This window comes from Podarcis bocagei, assembly GCF_964188305.1.
Source record: "Podarcis bocagei genome assembly, chromosome: 4".
NCBI classification, from domain to species: domain Eukaryota; kingdom Metazoa; phylum Chordata; class Lepidosauria; order Squamata; family Lacertidae; genus Podarcis; species Podarcis bocagei.
The window spans coordinates 15205947-15222065 of record NC_138128.1 but is presented as its reverse complement, the minus strand read 5'-3'; the positions used below and the strand labels follow the sequence as shown (position 1 = coordinate 15222065).

Sequence of the window (16119 nt, the reverse complement as noted above, 5' to 3'; positions counted from 1 at the left end):
CTTCAAGTTTGTTGTATTTTGGGTTTTGGTGAGGTTTATTTCCGGGGTGGGGTGGGGGGTTACTTCTAATTCCTGGATCCAATGAAGAGACAACGTCATCATAAAGGACGAGGGACAGGAAGCTCCAGAGAGTGGCAATAGATGCCCTGCAGGGTTGCTAAGCAGGTGTCCAACTTTGCCTACCTCTGATGTTAGCCGTCTTCTCGACATGCAGCCAGGTAGGACTGGGTAGCATAAAAAGCGTTCTCTACTTTCAGTAACCTAGACAGCATCTTAAAAAGCAGAGACATCACCTTTCCAACAAAGGCCCGTATAGTGAAAGCTATGGTTTTCCCAGTAGTGATGTATGGAAGTGAGAGCTGGACCATAAAGAAGGCTGATCGCCGAAGAATTGATGCTTTTGAATTATGGTGCTGGAGGAGACTCTTGAGAGTCCCATGGACTGCAAGAAGATTAAACCTATCCATTCTTAAGGAAATCAGCCCTGAGTGCTCACTGGAAGGACAGATCCCGAAGCTGAGATTCCAATACTTTGGCCACCTCGTGAGAAGAGAATACTCCCTGGAAAAGACCCTGATGTTGGGAAAGATTGAGGGCACAAGGAGAAGGGGACGACAGAGGACGAGATGGTTGGACAGTGTTCTCGAAGCTACCAACATGAGTTTGACCAAACTGCGGGAGGCAGTGGAAGACAGGAGTGCCTGGCGTGCTCTGGTCCATGGGGTCACGAAGAGTCGGACACGACTAAACAACAACAACTTCCAGTAAATCTGAGCATACAGACATTACCACAGTCAATCTGACAGCTGAAACAGATTCACAAGAATCTCATTTTTTTTGGCTTAAAAATAAACAAATAATGCTAGTCCTTGTGGTTATGAAGATATGTTCAAAAAGACACAGGCAAGTGCCCGTAAAATATAATAATAATAATAATAATAATAATAATAATAAATTTTATTTATATCCCGCCCTCCCCAGCCAAAGCCGGGCTCAGGGCGGCTAACAACAATAAAATAATCAAATAATCACATAATCTAAAAATTTCATTATAAAAATTAATTAAATCAAATTGATGGCAACCAATTAAGTAGAATTATGTGCAGGTTGCCAGAGGAGGGAGTCAGGCTGCGCCCTGACCAAAGGCCTGGCGGAACAACTCTGTCTTGCAGGCCCTGCGGAAAGATGTCAGGTCCCGCAGGGCCCTAGTCTCTTTTGACAGAGCATTCCACCAGTTTGGAGCTGCAGCCGAGAAGGCCCTGGCTCTAGTTGAGGCCAGCCTAACCTCTCTGAGGCCTGGGACCTTGAGGATGTTATTATTTGCAGACCGTAGGTTTCTCTGTGGGGCATACCAGGAGAGGCGGTCCCGTAGGTACGAGGGTCCTAGGCCGTATAGGGCTTTAAAGGTTAAGACCAGCACCTTAAACCTGATCCTGTACTCCACCGGGAGCCAGTGCAGCTGGTATAATACCGGATGAATGTGCTCTCGCAGCGAAGACCCCATAAGGAGTCTCGCCGCGGCATTCTGCACCCGCTGGAGTTTCTGGGTCAGTCTCAAGGGCAGCCCCACGTAGAGCGAGTTACAATAATCCAGTCTGGAGGTGACCGTCGCATGGATCACAGTGGCTAGGTCAGGACGAGAGAGATAAGGGGCCAACTGCTTAGCTTGGCGGAGATGAAAAAATGCCGCCTTTGTTATAGCTGTAATCTGCGACTCCATAGAGAGGGAGGTATCGAAGATTACACCCAAACTCTTAACGGACGGTGCTGGCACTAATTGCACCCCCGCAAGAGATGGGAGTTGCCCCCTCGATCCCATATCGTCCCGCCCCAGCCAGAGGACCTCTGTCTTCGAAGGATTTAACTTCAACCGGCTCCCACGTAACCATCCAGCCACAGCTTCCAGACATCTGGTCAGTGTGTCTGGGGCCGAGTCAGGATGGCCATCCATCAACAGATAGAGTTGGGTGTCATCAGCATACTGATGGCAACCCAGCCCAAAACTCCGGACAAGCTGGGCGAGGGGGCGCATAAAGATGTTAAAAAGCATCGGGGAGAGAATTGCACCCTGAGGCACTCCACACACCAAGGAGTGGCGTGATGACAATTCCCCCCCAAGCGCCACCCTCTGTCCCCGACCAGAGAGAAACGAGCGCAGCCATTGAAGGACTGTGCCCTGGATCCCCACGTCGGCAAGGCGGTGGTCCAGGAGTTCGTGATCGACCATGTCAAAGGCTGCTGACAGATCTAGAAGAATCAGCAGCCCCGACCCGCCTCGATCCAGCTGTCTGCGGAGATCATCTGTTAGGGCGACCAGAGCCGTCTCGGTCCCATGACCAGCGCGGAAGCCGGACTGGAATGGGTCCAGAGCAGATGTTTCATCCAGAAACCTACCAAGCTGTTCAGCAACCGCTCTCTCAATCACCTTACCCAGGAATGGAAGATTCGAGACCGGGCGGTAATTGGATAGATCTGAGGGATATAAGTATAGTTGCTCGGCAGGCAATTGCAGGGGGGCATTCCTCCATATTTTTTTATATATTGTTTTTATAAATTGTTTCACCCATAATTTTTTCACGTTCTTTTTATATAAGGAGTCGTTTTGTTTTCATAGGAAGTGGTCAATCAATGAAGCCACATATATCCATACTTGCTATTATTTTTATATTATCAGAGGTTCAAACATTCCAGCTGCTCAAAAATTCTGCAAACTGTCAATCCACATGGCAGCACAATTGAACCGCTGATCAGTTTATTGGGTTATGTGTGTGCATGAGTCTATGGGAATGGTGCATGTGTATATGAATACTGCATGAGTGTGTGTGTGTGTGTGTGTGTGTGTGTGTGTGTGTGTGAGAGAGAGAGAGAGAGAGAGAAATGATAACAGCCACAGAGAAGGCATTCACACACAAAAGAGCCCATCCGCAAATTTACGAGTGTCTCCACTTGTATATCTAATAACAGACCTTGACTCTTAATTTCAAAGGCAGATATTTCTGGACACCGGTGTCGGTTCATTAAAGATTTACAGCCGGCACATTAACCTTAACGTTCCCTCTTTATGGGCATGTTATTCCTGCTATAATTCTAGTGTAACTCCTCGTTGCAGTCCCCTCACAAGCCAGCTTGGGACTCTATCTCACTTGGGGGAGAAATCATTAGCCTTTCTGTCAGGCTCTGAGTTGCTCTCCTATTACTTCATCCATCTCTCTCCCACCATCAAAGCAAACCCAATTTAGAAACTCCCCCACAACATTTTCACTGTTTGACATCTGCAGAACAGCGTCTTGGGATTCTGTTGTGTCTCCCACACTTCTGCTGGCCTGTAGTGATTGTAAGATTAGCCTAAGAAGTGCCCTGCTGAATGTGATCTAGAGTCCACCACCAGCATGATGATGATTACCCAACTTTAACCACCAGTTCCCAGGCTGGGTCAGAATATGCAGGGATATGCTCCATGCAAGAAGATCAAACCCATCCATTCTTAACGAAATCCGCCCTGAGTGCTCACTGGAAGGACAGATCCTGAAGCTGAGGTTCCAATACTTTGGCCACCTCATGAGAAGAGAAGACTCCCTGGAAAAGACCCTGATGCTGGGAAAGATTGAGGGCACAAGGGGAAGGGGACAACAGAGGATGAGATGGGTGGATGGTGTTCTCGAAGCTACCAGCATGAGTTTGACCAAACTGGGGGAGGCAGTGGAAGACAGGAGTACCTGGTGTACTCTGGTCCAGGGGGTCACGAAGAGTCGGACACAACTAAACGACTAAACAACAGGAAATCTCCAGTGCTGAAGACACTTTTTGGGGCACAGATTTGATTGCATCCAGCACTGCATGAGCAGGGTTCCACTTGCACAGCAGGACTTCCTTTTCCTCTCCTCTCCCCACATACCTACAGAATCTGCTCCAGAGGGTCCCCCAACCCCTTGGAGCAGATTTTGAGAGTGCACAGGGAACTGCATAGGAGAGGAGGGGGAAAGATCCCTTGCAGAAGTGCTAGTCAGTTGCATGAGCACAATGGTAACATTGGATAGAACCCCAAGTTTTACATATTTAAGAATTTAAGATATTTTCATGTTTTGCAACTTTGAAGAATTCTTGTTGGCCTTAAACCAGGGGTCAGCAAACTTTTTCAGCAGGGGGCTGGTCCACTGTCCCTCAGACCTTGTTGGGGGCCGGACTATCTTTTGAAAAAATAATAGTGAACGAATTCCTATGCCCCACAAACAACCCAGAGATGCATTTTAAATAAAAGCACACATTCTACTCATGTAAAAACATGCTGATTCCCAAACTGTCCGTGGGCCAGATTTAGAAGGCGATTGGGCCGCATCTGGCCCCCGGGTCTTAGTTTGCCTACCCATGCCTTAAACCAGCATTAAGCAGCAGCCAGCGTACCAAATCAAGTTTGATGACTTCCAAGATTTGCCTTTGTTTTGTTTATTGATCCTTACTCTCCAACATTTCTCCGATGAAAATTGGGATGTCCTATTCCATAGTAATAATAATAGTAATAGTAGTAATTTTATTATTTATACCCCACCCATCTGACTGGGTTGCCCCAGCTGCTCTGGGCAGCTTCCCACATATATAAAAGCATAATAAAATATTAGACATTTTTAAACTTCCCTATACAGGGCTGGCTTCAGATGTCTTCTAAATGTTGCAGAGTTACTTATCTCCTTGGCTCAGGGGTGTGGGGTACATAACCCCATACCCTCCAACATTCCTCTGATGGAAATAGGGAGGTGCTAAGGAAAAGCGGGACATTCTAGGATCAAATCAGAAACCACGACGGCTTCTGTAAATCCAGGACTGTCCCTGGAAAACAGGGACACTTTGAGGGTCTGTGGATCAAATACAGCTTTGTTACTTCGCAGAGGCAAGTTTTAATTGGTGAGGAATTCAATCGCAGGGTGCACATGTTTGTTGTGGAATTGTTTTGATTCTGGCACATCCATGTAATGGGGACTGAAAATTAAAATCTTAAAGGCAGCCTTTCCTCTTAATCATGCGTTATTTGTTAAAGGATCAATTGAACTCAGGTGGGGTGAGTGATAATACGACTGTAGCCAGGTGGGGTCCCACTGAGAAACACGAGGGAGGTATCTGCAGGTTTGGAGGAACCTCAAGGTTTACAGAAGAACAAGGAACTTTAAGTCCCTCAAATAGCCCATAGCTGAATGTGTGCCGTAATTATGGAATGTTTAATGTCACATGGAAAAGAAAAATAGGAATAGCTGGAATGCTGGAGGATGCTGGAAGCAGGGGCAGAGCAAGGAGGGCGCAGTGGGTGCTGTTCCCCGCGGGTGTCACCTCTGGGGGGGGGGTCACAAAATGCCATGCGGCACTCAATGTCTGTGAGAGACGCTGTGGCTTTGGCACACACAGGCTTCCCGCTGGAGCCAGACTCCTCGCCACAATCTCTGCAAAAAAAGCTCAACAACTTTGGCTTTGGCTATGAAATAAAGTCAAACCATTTTTGAAGGCAAATAAATAAATAAATTTCAGTGTGTGTGTGTGGGGGGGTGACAAGAAATTTTCCGTACCGGGTACCACCTGACCTTGCTACACCACTGGCTGGAAGGCACATTGCAGCGTAATGTCCTCTTGTTTTTCTATAATAATATCCTTCATTTTCCTAAGAATCCTGTGTTTTCCCCTCCTGTGCACATTTCGGCAACGGATTGTTTTGACTGATTAATCATTGGCAAGATGGATGATTCACAATCTTTTCATTAGTTCTAATTAGCAGAGCCATACTCTCATCCCCCCACCCCTTATAAAATCCATAAGTATGACAGCACCGTCCATAATAGGAAAATATGTAAACAATCACATTAAGGAGGTATGAATTTGAAACTTGGGAATCAAACGTGAGTTGCAAGAATTTCTCCCTCTCCTGAATTGAATGTGGTTCTCAAAATAGTCTGGGGAACGAGAGGGAAGCTGTTTTGGGAATTAAGGAACACGGAGAAATTAGGGAATGGGAAAAGAGTGCAACTCAGTGGTGGATCATCTGCCTTGCAACAGAAAGTCCAAGGTTCAATTCTTGACATCTCCAGACAGGACTGGGAATGTCCACTGCCTGAAGCCCTGGAGGATTCTGCCAGCCAGGGTGGACAATACTGAGTTAGATGGACTAATGAGTCTGACTCAGTGTAAGGCAGATTCTTTTGCTCCTACTGGTAGAATAGATGCCTGGCATTCAGAAAGCCCTGGATTTGTTCTCCCCCATCTCCAGTTAAAAGCATCACAGATGGCTGCATCAGGCAAGAGCCTTGACGAGCCACTGCCAGCCCGAGTAGACTATACTGGTCTCAGTAGACCAGCAGTATAAATGGAAATAAAGTTGGAAATGGGAGAAACTCGCTGATCCCATAATGAGCCTGTTTGCCACTTCAATCACCCTCCTCAGCTCTTCCAAGGAGCCACAGATATAATGAAGAAACAGTGGGGAATTCATTTATTCCACATAGGAAGGCTGCCCAATTAATCCAAGACCTACCTCGCAGCCTCGGAATATCTCTCCAAACATCGGAACACGGCAGCTTGGCGAAGGTGGTTACGGAAATAGGCTGGGTTCAGAATTATGCTCCTTGGAAAACAGAAAACAAATATGCAAGTCAAAGCGCTGAAGTGAAAGATTGTTCTAAGGCCATTTAACACCTAGCGCTGGATAGCATGCAGGGTGTACGCAGACATATCTCCTTCCTAGTTCTGTAATGGTCACATTTCTCCCAATACCGAACAATGAATTATCACATCTCTGTTGACAGCCGAGATAGACGAACGGGTATTATTAAAATGTCTATTAAAGCTGTGTCATAAATGTAATTTCATTCATAGCATTGCCTATTACGGAAGCAGCGGTTAAAACCCCCGTGAGCATATGTTCTGCTGCATTTAGTGAGCATATAAAAATCAGCAAGACACTGCACATTATTGTAATAATGCCTTTTGTTATCTGTCATCTGCATTTTTGGGGTTGTGATAATAATCGTACATTATGCATGCAAAAATCAACATCACAATGCCGGGACGAAAAGTGCTGCTAGAACCAAGCCATGGCAGTGGGAAGGCAGACAATCCTTTCATTTTGCTTTATTGAGGCTCCTTGCAATTTTACCGCAATAGGCAAGACCCCCCCCCCACCTGTTTAAAACTCCTTTGAAATACTTTGCACTCAGGGTTCCCGTTTTAGATTGGAGTGGTGGAGATGCAAGACTCAGCAATGATTCAAGACCCAGATCTTGCTTCTTTTTTTAAAAAAGAGTAGAAAATGTAACGGAGTTCATTTAAAAATCATTTGCCATGATTATTATGTATATATGGCTGTAGTTTGCAAATTGTACTTTGTGTGTGTGACTCCTAGAGATTTTGGGAAATTCATCCAGGTGTTCCACAATGAAGGCCAAGCTAGTTGAGATGTCACATCCATTTTTGCATTTAATGTGCACTTTTGTCGTTGCTGTGTTGTTGTTTTTTAAAAAAATGCAAATAGCAGCCTCTGATGGGGGGATAATCGCTGAGATCACAGCAGACAGAAAGGGGCAGTTTAACCCTTTCCTCCCCTGCTGTGGGCCCAGTGAAAATGGCTTCTATTCCTTGATACCAAAGGAAACTTTCAATGCATATAACAGCTTCAGAGGAGTGATTTCCATAGGAATTGCAGCTGGGAAGGAAACAGCTATGGCTCCCTCTCTCTCTTTCTAAAGTGATCACAGCCTGATAATGATCAGCCTTGCATGTTAAAAGTGAATACACTTATAGGTGGGCAAAGTAATTCTACTGGTCCCTCTTATTTTTCTTTCTGCAGATCCTGGGTAATTCTGCCTCAACACACAGTGCTAGCTCACAGCAGACTTCTAGCAATAGACAGATCCTTCATTAAATAAAAAATTAGAAGTCCCACAGCCTCAATATATTTTTTTTGGCATTTTAAAGATGAGCTAACTCAACTCAGAACTTCAACACCTTAACAAACTTGATGATCACTGAGACTGCCGCAAAAAGATTTTAAAGGCGATTATTGCTTTTGCAAACTGTAGTCAACAGTTGATAATAGCTATATTGATCGTTCCTCCGTAGGCTATTGACTGTACCGCAGCTAAGCAATAGGACTGGGGGAGGGAATCAATCATTTTCTGGTAGTTAGCCACCCATTTTCTACTTTTAGAGTATGATGTGTTCTGATAGGTGTGTACACACACACAAACCTGCGACTAAGTTGTAGCAAAATCTCAGCAAATTGGTTCTCAGGTTTTCCTCCTTTTCAGTCTGATTCCTTCCTAATCTTATGACGATCTGCTCAACTGCTTTTGCTTTCCCTGCTCTATGGAAGAGTACGATAGCGTTTCCTAATACCTTTGTAACTCACTTGCTAAATGCGGAGATCTGTAAGCTACTTTTGCTTGCCTGATAGTTTCAGGGCTTATCCAGATGATTGTTCAAAGCATGTCTGGACCATGTTTTAACATTGGCAGCATAGTCTCCTAGAGCCTTGGCGAAAAGCAATAGCATACCATTCTAGTCCATGTGTAATCAAAGGGGGCCAAACTGCAGAGGGGTAACAAGGGAGAAAACTTTGCCATGTCAAAAGATCAAGTTTATTTATCATTTTCTTTAAACAGAGGAGAAGTGGAGCGAAAAGATGCACAGTCTCCAAGGCGCTAAAAACAACAAGCGCAGATGGTACATTACACCCAGCAGACTGGCTAAAATGTATAAAACCAGTTCAAACCTTTGCTGGAAGTGTAAAGAACTAGAGCAGTGGTGTGCAAACTTTTTCCAAAGAGGGCCAGATTTGATGAAGTGAAGGGCCATGAGGGCCAACCAAAGTCTTTTAGGATTGAAGTTGTGGAGGGAAGAATGCACAACATATGGTGGAGCTGTAAAAACATGAAACGCTTTAGGGAACTTATTTATAATGAACTTTAAAAAATGTTTAAATTAACGTTTACCAAAAAACCTGAAGCCTTCCTCTAGGTATTATGGCATCAGACACTCCAAAAGAAAGAAGGAGGATTTTTATATCTGCATAGCCAAAGGGTGGAAAGGAGATTAAACACCAGCTAAAGAGGAGTGGCGCTGGGACGCGGGTGGCGCTGTAGGTTAAACCACAGAGCCTAGGACTTGCCGATCAGAAGATCGGCGGTTTGAATCCCTGCGACGGGGTGAGCTCCCATTGCTCGGTCCCTGCTCCTGCCAACCGAGCAATTCGAAAGCACGTCAAAGTGCAAGTAGATAAATAGGTACTGCTCCAGCGGGAAGGTGAACAGCATTTCCGTGTGCTGCTCTGGTTCGTCAGAAGTGGCTTAGTCACGTGGCCACTTGACCCGGAAGCTGTACGCCGGCTCCCTCGGCCAATAAAGCGAGATGAGCGCCACAACCCCAGAGTCGGTCACGGCTGGACCTAATGGTCAGGGGTCCCTTTACCTAAAGAGGAGTGGCAAGTTAAATTATTTGAGTATATAGAATTAGCGAACATGAAAGAAAAGGTCAGAGACTGGTCAATCCAAAAGTTTAACAAAGAATGGGACATCCATAGACTACATTTAAAAGAACACTGTCCCCATACCAAATCTTTAATATGCTTTGATTAACTCTTGTAATAACACAAGTTAAAAAGAATGCAAACAACATTTAAAATTGGTTAGGCTTACTGAAAAACAGTTAATAAGGAAATAAAGGATCCATGCAGAGGAGGTCGGAAGTCATCAGGCGGAGAAGAAAGTTACATTTTTTTTTCCTTTTTGGGGTTTTTATTGTCCTTTTTATGTATTGGTAGTGATTTGCTTGTAATGCTTGTGTGTTTTGGTGTTTTAAGGTGATTGGATGCATTGTTTATAAACCGATAAAGATTGAACTGAAAACAACAACAACAACAACAACAACAACAACAACAACAACAAGTGTACCCATTCAGGAGAAGAAAAGCAAAAGGTTCACAAAAATGGCAGTCTTACTTCTCTGTCTCTTGCTTTAAAAAGAACAAGGGAGAAGAGCAACAGAAATGTCCTTGTGCCCCTGAATAAAATTTTCTCAGGCCAGTTAATATACAACAGAGTTAGTTGCTTTTAGCATTCACATAACTGCCTCTATACTGATGGATGTGTCTGCTAATGCTCCCGTTCACCTGCCTCATGTTCTCCTCCTGAACTGTTTTACCAAGCTGCAGATGTACTGTTAGACAGACAACGGGGTGGGTATGGTTCCTCTGTGATTTCCCACCTTGCAGAAAACCCTCCAAAAATGTTCTGGACTCCTCCAGAAACCTCAAGCAGTAATTGTGTTGCAAAGAAGAAATGGATGGTAGTATCTCAGCAGACCACAGCATGGCCAGAGAGCTAGTCTGAAGAAGAAGGCTCTGCAGAATACCCAGAGAAAAAGGATTCAGCTATGGATTGTCACCCTACGGCTGTGGATTTGAACCAGGCAGAGGGCCTTCCCGGTAGTGGCGCCCTCCCTGTGCAACACCCTCCCTTCAGATGTCAAGGAGACAAAGAACTACACAACTTTTAGAAGACATCTGAAGGCAACCCTGTTTGGGGAGGTTTTTAATGCTTGATGTTTTTGTTACGTTTTTAGATAAGCTGTAAGCTGCCCAGCGTGGCTGGGGAAACCCAGCCAGGTGGGCAGGGTATAAATATTATTATTATTATTATTCCTCAGGCAATGAAGAAGAATCCTTACTTGCATAGCCCAGGACCACTCACTCCCAATAAGCTTCTGGCAGACAAGGCAGAAGGTGTAACTCAAGGGTAGTCGGTGTGGTGTCCTCCAAGTGTTTCTGGACTACAAGACTCCCATCAGGGATGTTCATTGGCCACCAAGGGATGCTAGGCTGTCAAGAACCAAGTCACAGGGCTGCCCCTTTATGCGCTCAATGGACCTGCATTTCAGCATCTTCCCCTTGCTTCTGGGAGCTGTCCCAGGTCCTGACTTTTCCATAGCAAGTTTATCCCCGTCTCTTTCATTTATACCAAGGGCAGATTTCTACCTGAAGTGCTTTAAAAACCCACCATAATGTAACATAATAATATAAACTCTTTTGACTGCCATCTAGCAGGAGCCATCCCATGATGCTACAGCAGCTTTCCTCCCCCCTCCTCCCTCTTGATTCTTTCTCCTTCCAGATTGGAAGCCCTAGATCAGGGACTGTTTAATTACGGATCTTTGTAAGCTGCTTTGGGAACCTTTTATTTCCCTTTTTCTTGGGCTGAAAAGTGGAGTAAAACCCCAGAAGAGAGCAGAAGAGAACTGTAATGAAAAAGTCAGGGTTAGCTTGTTGTTGTTTTTTTGTAGTTGCCCAGTTTTACTGCCCAACAGTGCAAATTCTCTATGTTTCTGCACAGAAGAAAGCTATAGTAAATTCTGTGGGGCTTAATTCCAGGTAAGTGGAGTTAGAATTGCTAATAACATATAGAGATATTTTGTTGAGTTGTGTGTGGGGGGGTGGGGGGTTTGAAATTCACGCCGCCACACTAAAAGTACAAACAATGCGAATTAATTAACTAATTATTGCTGCATTGTAGGGGATTGGATTAGATGACCCTTGGGTCCCTTCCAAATCTAAGATCTGATGATTCTATGAACAAAGGAAAACATTTCCAGTACCTCAAATTCTCCTTGCACAGTGAGCTGTTAATGGGCAGAAGATCAAAAAGAATAACAATGGAGGCTTCTGGCAAATGTATTGTTGGTTGTCAGCCATCATTCATTCTTTCTTTCTCTATGTGTCAGTTTTTGAGCGCGCACATACACATGTTTGAATTAAGAGAAATATGAAAGTAAACCACTGTATATGGATATCAGACCTGTCATCTTGTGATGCGTCCCTCCTGCCACTCTTAAATGGCTGCACTAAAGTAAACATGAAATAGATTTTCATTTATTTTTCATCTTCCCTGTAATCTAAAGACTGTCCTGTAAATGCCTTCAGTAAATCATTTGGTCAGTTTTCCCTCAACCAAGCAGCCTGTAAGTAATATAGTATATCAACCCATTTTTTGACATTTTCATTTTTTCGTCTTGACATCTTCTCAAAAAAACCCCTTCAAAATAGTATGCTGTTGTCCCTATTATCTGTCCTTCCTTTTTTAAAAAAAAGAGAAAAAAGGGAGGGGACTAGGCATCATCTCTCCACAGAAAAAAAAAGCTATCAGTGCATATGAATAAGGAATGTCCGTATTAAACCATCATCCTCTGTCTATAGTTGGTTGTTCACATTTACTGTCCAGCTCCCAAGAAACAGATACACTATGCTATATGAAAAATTGATTTTTAAAAGTCAGTGGTCTTTTACGCCTCAGTAACAATCTCATTCTTGCCCCCTTTTCCCCTGCAATTGGGCCTGGGCCAAAATACAGTTATCTCTGAACAACCCCATTTGTGTCAGTAGAATCCTACTTGCAAAGCCTGGACTTTTAAAAAATCATATATATTGCAGTGAACTCTTAGACCTGATCTAGAGGGTTGGTCCAAGACAAAAGCATCAAATGATGTGTGTGCCCCCACTTCAAGGTGCATGGTATTCAGGGCCAATCAAGTTATTTTGGCACCTGAGGCAGAGAATCATGCAAGTGCATCTTCCCCCTCCCCAGCAGTAAAAGTACAACAATACAAAAGCTAAATATATATATAACGATTTGCTGCTCTTTCATAGCTGACAATAGCTATGCACAAAAGCAACCGTTAAATAGCCAGCAATTTCCTACTCTTTCATGAGATCCTAAGCCTGCTGTCTCAGGCAGCTGCCTCACTCAACCTAATGGAATGGCAGGCTTTGAAGTTGATCCACATATTCAGCCGAATGAGGTGGTAGAGTCCTGAAATGGCAGTGTGGACTGTGCCACTTCTGACTACAGGTGGGAATCCAACAACTAAGCACATCAGGAGGTCCGTAGTCTAGGGTTACCCGACATCCCAGTTTCCCGGGGACAGTCCCCGGATTTGTGAATAAGTCCCCAGACAAATTCCATCGCCAGAATGCCCCCGGATTTCATCTAATGTCCCTGGGAAACGCTGTATCAGAGTTTGCATGCAAGCAGGAGGGGGCAGGGATCTCTCAGATAGGCAATGGGAAGCCTCCCTTCCCAGCTGAGGGATCCCCGTCCCCTCCTGTTTACACGCAAGTACGAGTTGGGATGAGGTTGCTCCGAAAGGCAGTGTGAAACCTCCCTCTGCCACTGACATCGTTGCATCATCAATGTCCTGAACATGTAGTAGTATGTATGTATGTATGTATGTATGTATGTATTTAAAATGTGCCCAGATTCATTGAAAAAAATCTGGTAATCTTACCTTAGTCTTCTCCCTCCTGATCTAGCTTTCTACTTCCACCCACAAAAAGAAGGATGGAAAAAGAATCATCTTCCACCTGCATCCTGAAGTGGTACAATCCATTCATTGTACCACCTCAAGAAACTACACTTTTAGGCTCCATCTACTATCTTCGGCCCCATCTGCACTCGACATTTAGAGCAGCATCACGCCATGTTAAACAGTTGTGCTTTCCCCCAAAGAATCCTGGGAACAAAACCAGAGGCCTTTCTCTTGGGCATTGTCGGCCAAATGGTGTCAAAGAAAGACAGAACTTTCTTTATGTATGCTACAACAGCAGCAAGAATATTGGAAGTATTGGAAGATACAAGATCTACCCACCCTGGAAGAATGGCAGATGAAAGTGATGGACTATATGACACTAGCCGAGATGACTGGCAGAATCCGCGATCAGGGAAAGGAGACGGCGGAAGAAGAATGGAAGAAATTTAAAATCTACCTTAAGGACCATTACAAACTTGATGAATGCTAGAATGTCGAGGTTTTGTGCAAGAAAGGGTTACAGCGATATAAGATTAGACTGAAGGAAAGACTAAAAGGACAGAGACTTGATAGAAATATTTAGAGTTGCTAAAAATTCTTTGGACATTGGGATGCAGAAAAGGAGAGGTATGGGGAAGTCTGAGAAACAAGGTTTATGAAAAAAAGGTTAGGAAACTATACGTGTTTGTATGTCTTTTTACATGTTTGTATTGTGTTTAAAAAATTATGTAAAACTAATAAAAAATTTTAAAAAAAGAAAGAACTGCATGCCAATTGACCCCCCCCCAAAAAAAAAGAATCCTGGGAACTGCTTGTTAAGGGGGCTGCTTGTTAGGAGTTGTTAAGGATCCTTGCTAAGGGGGTTGAGAGTTGTTAGGAGACCACTGTCCCCCTCAGGAAGCTGCAATTATCACAGCGGCTTAATAACCATTCCCTCTTCCCTGGGAACTCTGGGAACCGTAGCTCACAAAAAGGCCCATCAAATTCATCTCTCACACAAAAGAAGAATAATGCTGAGGGCTGTATTCTACTAAAAATTCTGGTGGCACAATTTTTTTGCGTGTACAGTGGGACTCCCTCACACACCCCAGAGGCTTGGGAGCACCCCTAAGACAGGGGTGTGTATGACAAGAGGAGAGACGTGGCTGGCACTGTGGTCTAAACCACTGAGCCTAGGACTTGCCGATCTGAAGGTTGGCGGTTCGAATCCTTGTGACAGGGTGAGCTCCAGCTGCTGGGTCCCTGTTCCTGCCAACCTAGCAGTTTGAAAGCACGCCAAGTGCAAGTAGATAAATAGGTACTGCTCTGGCGGGAAGGTAAATGGCATTTCCGTGTGCTGCTCTGGTTTCGCCAGAAGCGGCTTAGTCATGCTGGCCATTTGACCTGGAAAAACTGCGGACAAATGTCGGCTCCCTCGGCCAGTAAAGCGAGATGAGCGCCGCAACTCCAGAGTCGTTCACGACTGGACTTAACTGCCAGGGGTCCTTTACCTTTTTATGACAAGAGGAGAAGAAGGGGAACATTTTGTTGTGCAAACAGAAATAGTTGCACTGACGGAATGATTGCTACAGTGTTATGTTGGATTCTACCCTGACAACACAAAGTGTAAAGACTCACAAAATGTACATGGAAACCACATACTAAGGGGGCAGAAGGAAGAGGGTTGCGTTTGGGTCAATGGGTCTGTGTGTTGGCTGGGCTGCTCATGCTGGAATGGGTTGTTTATTTAACCTCAGTAGAAACCCAGTTGAATTGTCACCAATATTTTTTGGCCACTTGGATGGAGAACGTATTTTGCATGCCCACCATCGGTGGGATGGGGGGAAGAAATCTGTTCATACAGTGGTGCCTCGCAAGATGAAATTAATTCGTTCTGCGAGTTTTTTCGCCTAGCGAATTTTTCGTCTTGCGAAGCACGAAATCCCATAGGAATGCATTGAAATTCAATTAATGCGTTCCTATGGTCAAAAAAAGTCCAAACAAAGCCAAATTTGGTACAACAAGAGTTTATTAAGTTGTTTAAAGTCACACATACTGTAAAGAGCATTTCAAAAATTGAAGGAACAATAAATTAAGTTTCTAAACATGACAGAAAAACATTTAAAAATCAACAAAGTGTACAGTACATTTTCTAAGACTCTGGGGGACAACTCGAAGAAGGTTCCTCTTCCACTCTTTGCTTCTTACTGAAGAACCCCCTCCTCAACTGTTCCCCCAGCCACCCACCACACAGAAATTCAAATCCAGATTTTTTTTTAAAAAAACAGCAGAGTGGCCCAATGGTCACAGAAAATCATAAAAATGCAGAAAAAAACCACACAAGCTTCCAGATTCTTGCAAACCCCTCCCCAACACCAAGTCCTTGAATTCCAAACACCCCAACCCAAAATCCAACCCCCCCAAAAAAGTTTTAAAAGTTTAACTTACCAAATGGCTGCAAAAGAAGTTTTGGAAAAGCTTCAAAAATCACCAAAGTCTTCAAAAACCTCAAAAAAGGCTACCACACCGCGTTCTATGAGTTGCTCCTCGAAGTCAAGTCACAACTGTATTAACGGTGTTAAGAAAAAGGAAACAAACTTGCAAGACGTTTTCGTTTTCCGTCTTGCGAAGCAAGCCCATAGGGAAATTTGTCTTGCGAAGCAGCTCAAAAAACGCAAAACCCTTTCGTCTAGCGAGTTTTTCGTCTTGCGAGGCATTCGTCTTGCGGGGCACCACTGTAATTGCAAACAGATTAATCTGTCCTCCATCTCTGGATTCATTAACTATGGAAGAGAACAGGGAGATTGTTTC

The 16119-nt window shown here is 44.3% G+C and overlaps 1 protein-coding gene across 1 annotated transcript in view; it reads right to left on the bottom strand.

Annotated features, from left to right (window-relative positions):
- SPATA16 (spermatogenesis associated 16) overlaps positions 1-16119 on the bottom strand; it is a 165101-nt gene that overhangs the window by 92110 nt on the left and 56872 nt on the right. The window contains exon 4 of the mRNA XM_081190327.1: positions 6512-6601. Coding sequence (XP_081046453.1) covers positions 6512-6601 — 90 coding nt within the window. The remainder of the gene's footprint in view (positions 1-6511; positions 6602-16119) is intronic.